Raw genomic sequence first — 7,310 nt, 5'->3', positions numbered from 1 at the left:
GAATTATATCCGGCCCCTGTAAAGCACGCCACAGAAGAATAACCAACCAACAGCTTTTACAATGGTAACACCAGCAGTTCTTTCAAAAATATATATCTATAATTTTTACTGTGAGGAAAGTTTTGGTTGAGTTCTCGTTAGCCCGAGAGTAGAAGATAAGTGGTAATGGTACGGGATTGTATACTAATAAATGCAAAAATGTCAGCACTATAGGATTGTCCCACACACTACACACAGCTAAGTAGGGCACAGTGTTGACTTGTGCAGTCGGAGGTTGTATGTCATTGCATAGTTTACTTCACTGCTGTCTGGGCTGTAGTTAAAACCCACACAATCTACAACGGAGGCAGATTAGGGGAAACTGCATGTCACTAAACACCAAAATATATTCTTCCACGCCACAGCCTAACCGCAACCAGCTACTGCATACATACATACCGTGCGACTCAATAGTCAACCCCAGTGTAAAATTGCTCAACCATATGTGAGGTAATAACACTGAAATTAGGCCAATTCGAAATTTAAATTTGATGGTCGTCTGTCAGCTACCTGTGTGTGTACAACCCAACAGAGGCCCTGAGTGGATATACAACCAGCCATGTACACTATCTGGTGCATGGCATTTGAATATAAGACGGTGTTTGTCTGTACCGGCGCCCCAGACATGGTGAGTCAGGTCCCCCACCCCATAACCCTACCAGCAAACACCTACCAGGTCTTCAGGTCACGGTGCATATCATTAGTGTGTGCACACACAGCACTGCACTAGGTACCGCCACACAGAGGCATGTAGCCCATTGAATTAGAATCCCTCACCGCTATTGGTGGACTGGTGACGGTCACACCCAGAGTGTGCAGTCTGTGAAATAAGATGGTCCGTTGTCTGGCAAGTGGTAGCGCTGCACTATGATTTAACACACTTGTTAGGATCTAGCTGTGATCACTGTCGAGGGGAAATCTTCCACCTACCCTGCTGCACACTGCATTGGTACGCATCCTTCTCCCACAATACAAGCCTCCATGTTTTTTCGCCATTTTTTCCTGCCGTCTGCCTGGAAGTGTTGCATAGTGTATAGTGTCTCCCTATCTCCCTCGTCAGTACTGGATCATAACAAATTGACCTCCAAACAGGAGAGTTCAGCGGCAGATTTTGCTAACGGTTTTTGGCGCGAAAGTGTGGTGGCGCGAAAGTTCAAAAACTGTGCACATTACTTATTCTTGTGCTGGTCATACTTGGGCAGACAAGATTGGAGTATACAACAGTATTGTTACAAAAGTTTACATGCAAGTGAAGTTTTGGAGACATTCTTGGCCCGTGTTGTGTAACACTCTGGAACAGTGGGTGTCTACTAAGGCGGGTTATGTAGGTGCACTGCCTTATTCTACGCTCAGCAATTTTTGTCTTCACGCTCAGGTTCATCTCAAGCTTTCGAGGAACATACAAAGCATTGTTTTGATCTAAAGGCTATGATTATGTGTGGGGTGTGCTGGCGGTGTACATCACTGCATTACATGTACCTGTTATCCTTGTCTAGCCAGGAGTTAAATGTACGACGTAATGTAACCGTTTACACATGTAACCGTTTACACATGTAACCCAGATATACACACAGTTCTAACCCCAATGTTGAATTTGATTTTTGTGAGCACATGATATTATAACAGATTTTGAAATCTTGTTCGTAGTCTGTATTTTTATGGAAAGCTTGATAATCTAGTATTATGCAATGTTGCCACATTTAAGGACGTTTATTTGAGATAATCTGGTTTTAGGATATGTTACTGTAGAGAAATTTCAAGATGTTTATTTTAGATAATTTTGGTTTTATGAAAACATTTCAATTTGATACTCATTTATAGTATGTGGATTTAGAAAATATTGAAGTACATACAGAAGATACATTTTGTATTTTGTATACATGTGTATTTATTTTTTTAGTTCATATTTTATAAGGATTGAAACAAATATCCAAAATACTTTTCAGATTCACATCAGTTTCTTGTCATTGAATGACATATTTTTTTTGTCCAATCTATCTCTGCTTCTTGTCTTGTTTATAAACTTTGTGAAGTGAATGTTTTAAACTGTTGCTTCTATCAAAGTTATATTCTAACAAAAGGTTTGGGCTCCGGGTTAATTTTATAAACTTGTTAGAAACTTTTTGACATCATTTCTCAAGTTATCCAAATAAGGTATATGAGGTATTTTTAAGAATTTACACCAATATATATGATATGATAATTTCACTGGATTATGAGTCATTTTACACAGTGTTTGTGCGAAATGGTTTTTGTACTTATAGTCTAGAAGTAACATGTACCCAAAAAACTCTACAATATTAGTAGGTGAAATATTCAACACCAATATGTGTAGTTAACTAAATTTTGATTCAAATTAATTGAAATAATTAAACGAAGAGCATGTGTTGGTGGACAGACACAAGACAACACTGTAGTTAAACAGAATAGGAATCTGTAATAAGATTCAGTAGAATTTTCACAAGTATTGGTTTAACAAAACCTACACAGAGGGTTATAAAACAATAGCTAGCTGATATAAGAATAGTTTCAATATATTTAAGTGATAACTAAAATAGACCAAAATCAACTTATCAGTCTGTAACCAAATATATATGGCGAGTTTTAGGATTTTATATTTACTTTAATAGATATCTGGCGTTTAGTATAATTTTGACTTATTGACATCATTCGCTATACACCACCAAATGAATGAATTAGATATAAAATAGTTCTTTAAGGTTTCCAAATATTTCCCTTCCCCAAAATTAAGACATCAGACTCGTACTTATATGTAACCCCACTTCCCCAAACAACTCTGTCCAAGTTTTAACTTATAGTTCTATGCCTGCCCCAAAGTCTCCTTTTCCAACCTTTCAAACACTAATGTATTACGTATAATTTGTTTCTGTTATAAAACTACAATTTACCTGATCTCATTATACAAATCTACCATTTGAACCTATCACATTTTGTCCAAAAATATGTGGAAAAAACAAATAATAAAAATAAACAAAATATCATGAGTATTTGAAGGTGTTCTTCCTGTGTGTTATATTTATCATGTATAATTACCCCACTGTCATTAGCTCATCCTCATTTTAACATGTGTAAGGTAATATTTTAAATAATAAAAAGACAACAATAATTAGAACATTTCAATTCATCTTTCCTATATGCATCATATTTGTAATTTATCTAATATTTACCTTTTTGGTACCCTATATAAATTATTATCATCTTCATAATATCTTATTTCCTTTATAGAATTTCAAATAAATGGAACTATTAAGAAATCTGAAGACGAATTCCTAAAAGAAAATCATTTTATAAGGATGCTTTGTTTACCAAATGGCAGAGCTGTAGTGTGGGATTTAAAATCTGCATAATTTATTAATCCCATGTTCTGTCTAGACAGTTTTAATTATTCAAGCAATGGAGAGGCAGGTCTGATTTCAAGCCCAGCCATTGGGGAATATCTTTAAAACAGGTATGATTATTGAATCAATTCTTAAACACACAATCCAACCTTGTCGGCCATTTTTATTTAAATGTTAAGTTGGGAAAATCAATATTATAAATTCTTAAAAATATTCCAGGAAAATGTAATTTTTCCTTTTATTTTAATGTTAATCATCTGTTTTTTCTATTATGTAAGAAAAGGTAATTGATATTATTTCTTATTTAAATGCTTTTCAAAATATATTTTGCTTTTATATAAATTTATATTATAATATTTATTTAATAATTTTGATTTATATAAATTAATAATTTAAGGCAATACAAATTCCAAAAATAACACAGATGTTGATGTAACCAAAGCTTAGTCTGAATATTACCTTTGCAGTAAACCTTTAAAAGTTAGTCAACTTAGAGTTATTTCAGAGGTTACCTTAGGGAATCATTCTGAAGGTGGTCTCTGAGAATTTATTCTTTCCCATACCAAATGACCTTGACTTATAAAAATTAATTGGCAGTTTACTGAATTGAATTTAATATCAGAAACTTAATGTCCTGATGGTGTTAGGGTTTTATGAATTAAATATAAACTGAAGATTTCCTGGTTCAATAAGTTCAAAAACATGTATTGACACAGATTTGTCCCCGAGAAATATCTGGGAATTTGTACGTAATTATTTTAATTAAAAGTGAGTTTCTCTCCCTTGGTCTTTTATTTGATATCAGGGTTTACAATATTCATTTTTTGTCAAATTGAAACTGTATATTTTATTTTCTCTAAATATGTACTTTAGCCAATACTCCTTTTAGATATGAAGAAACAAACAAGGAACCTTTTTGAATTTATTAATTCAGCATATTTTATAAAGCGTTACATTTGCCAAGATATAAATTATAAAGTAAAACATTCAGAACGTACTGAACACGAGTTTGATGTCTACTGTAATTAAGATAATTTTTAATATTGTCTCATGTGTAACAATTTAATTTTCTCTGAAAAATCTTCATGAAACTCAATACCATTACATTTATAAATATCTATTTACTATAATTTTTTATTGTTTTTTATATCCATTTGAATTATTGTAATATGATTAAGTATATCAAATTTTAATTCTTATAGTGTTGTATTCATTTATTAATTCTTATTTAAAATTTAAACATAAAAAGCAAAGAGTTTTAGTTCTGTATACAATTAAAAGTGACATATTTAGTTTGTAGAGAATATTGAGAGATAGGTAAGGCAATATAGTGAAATCTTCCCTGCTCACCAAGACACAACAGTGTGCAGTTTTTCTATAATTTATTCCAGACAGGGGAGACAGTAGATTAAATCAACCTAAAATTACACGTTTGAGTTATCTGCCCCTAGCCAAATATTATCAATACGACTGTTGGATGGGGTCGTTTAAAGTTAAACAGTTATTTGTATAAAACAAGACATAAATGAAGCATATTTCAAAATTCAAACATATAACTTAATCGTTAAAAAACATTTAAAAAGAAAATGAATGAATGCTATGATGCATACAAATTTCACAAATATCGGTACAAGGTTAGTTTTGTTTTTGTTTGCACTAACTATGATAACATTCACTTAAACTGGGTCATATCTGAGGCATTCTTCCCTGATAAATCATATACATATTCAATCATGCCTCTTTCAATAGGAAAAATATGTCAAGGATGTTTTTTATCCTTACAAATTTTATTGCATTTTTCATGTAACCATCCATTTTTTATGTATTTTTTAAGTAATCCCTCAAATGAAAAATAAACTTGTAGTCTTGCGTGACTCAGGTTTGATAATCAAATATTATTCCATCAAATTGTTATAGTCTTTAACATAGTAATACTTATGAAGACATTACAAAACTATCCCTTATAATGAATTAAATTGCTTAAATGGTTAAAAGAAATATTTCTCTAAATTTTGATGATGAATGATTAAGACTGTAATACTGGAATAAGAAAAACATCTACTTTTGATGAGTTTAGATTTTAGTACACACACATTTTTGTGTAGTGTAATATCTATGTCCGTGTTTTTTTATTTGTAAAACACAAAATGTTCACCTCTCTTTACTCTTCAACCTTGAGTTATGGAGCGAATTCAAACAGCATAACAATGACAAGAAGCATTGGTAAGTATACAATATTTAAAAGGGAAAAATTATGCAAAGAAAATTTTCTGAAGTTTACATATTGATTTATATCTGATTCCTGAAGATACAATAAAGAATCCGGTTATTCCTATATTTCTTGTTTTAGTTTTCTTTTCCATATCAATTACCTAACATAGTGTATAAAATTCATTAGATACATTTTCAGAAATAAGGAAATTTGCAGCTGAAATTATATGCATATGGATTAATTCTATCATTTGTGTTCTGACACCTCAACATTCTGACAACCTACCTGTTCTGGCACCTTACTACTCCAACAACCTGTATGCTCTGACATTTCACTATTCTGACAATCTGTCTACTCCGACACATTATGATTCCAACAACCTGTATGCAGTGACATTTCACTATTCTGACAATCTGTCTACTCCAACACATTACGATTCCAATAACCTGTATGCTCTGACATTTCCCTATTCTGACAATCTGTCTACTCCAACACATTACGATTCCAACAACCTGTGTAATCTTAAAGTTAAAATAACCTGTCTGATCTTTGTGTTAACTTAAAGCCATTTTGACATTTTAGAAATATTTAAATTTGTTAAAAATAAATATTATTTCCATTCAAAATAGATGCACTTTCCCGGGGATCTTTCAGCATAAAATTTGACATTGTTCATCAACTTACAGCTGACACCTTACCAATTTGATTCTTAATTTGTTTAACGAGGATCATGAACAGCCCAAGGGCTGCAAGTCGCTTTCCTCAGCAACACCTTACTGTGCATCCCAACAAAAAATTGACAAAAATGTGTATATTCATTCTGGAGACCAGGCTTTTACTCAATTGTTCATTAAACTTGCCTTTACCCTTTGTCGCCGTCTGATCCTGACCTTACAGAGACATTAACCCTTACACTGATCTCTGTCCGTGCCTGGACCCTGAAAGATGAAAGTATTTCCGTCTGGATCCCCGACGCCTGTAGGGCTAGTCCTACCCGACACTGAGGGTACCCACTACATTGTGTGTGCGACACATTCTTTTGACACAAACTACAAACCTCTGCAATTCTGAATTATACATTTCTCTCTTTCGACAATCATTGGATATTATTGAAACAAATGAATGGAGTTGTCTCCCTTCCTCTAGAGCTGACAGGCAAATCAAACTGATTCACAAAACTGCCCATGCTGTAAACATAACTGATCTAGGTTTCTCAACAAATCAATAGGGTATGTAGAATCTTCACAGCTAAATTGGTTATATTTTAATCGATGGATAGTTTCTAAATTATTACAACAAGATAAAGTATACCCCATGTGGGATGTTTATTTTTCACTGTATGATAGAAAAAAATTATGAATGCCATATTTGATAAATTTATTGTTCCTTAAAGTTAATGAGATCCTTATAGAGAAAATATATGTAAGTGTAATCTTCAGTAACATTTCATCCCCCAGGTAACTAGTAAACCTTTTACACCCCACCCCACCCCCAAACAACTATACTGTATACTACAGGGATTTCCCTCTCTTCCCTCCTGAACTCAAGTAACGCCTTTCTCTATGGTTCTGATAAAAACCATTCCATCAGGGCTCCAAACAAACACCTATCCAGGACCCACCCCTTTATCTCTTAACTACAGGGTTTCAAGCTATTTCTCTCCCAAATGGCTCAAAGGAGCACTCTTCCAGGGCTCCAAC

At 33.2% G+C, this 7,310-nt stretch overlaps 1 protein-coding gene across 1 annotated transcript in view; it reads left to right on the top strand.

The window, feature by feature from the left end:
• The first annotated feature begins 616 nt into the window (after window positions 1–616).
• Window positions 617–7,310, top strand: part of LOC110443467 (cysteine-rich, acidic integral membrane protein-like) — a 19,576-nt gene continuing 12,882 nt past the window's right edge. Inside the window, exon 1 of the mRNA XM_021487694.1 lies at window positions 617–667. Coding sequence (XP_021343369.1) covers window positions 617–667 — 51 coding nt within the window. The remainder of the gene's footprint in view (window positions 668–7,310) is intronic.

Source organism: Mizuhopecten yessoensis, unplaced genomic scaffold (assembly GCF_002113885.1).
Source record: "Mizuhopecten yessoensis strain PY_sf001 unplaced genomic scaffold, ASM211388v2 scaffold716347, whole genome shotgun sequence".
Lineage (NCBI taxonomy): Eukaryota > Metazoa > Mollusca > Bivalvia > Pectinida > Pectinidae > Mizuhopecten > Mizuhopecten yessoensis.
This window is presented reverse-complemented; position numbering and strand designations above follow the sequence as displayed.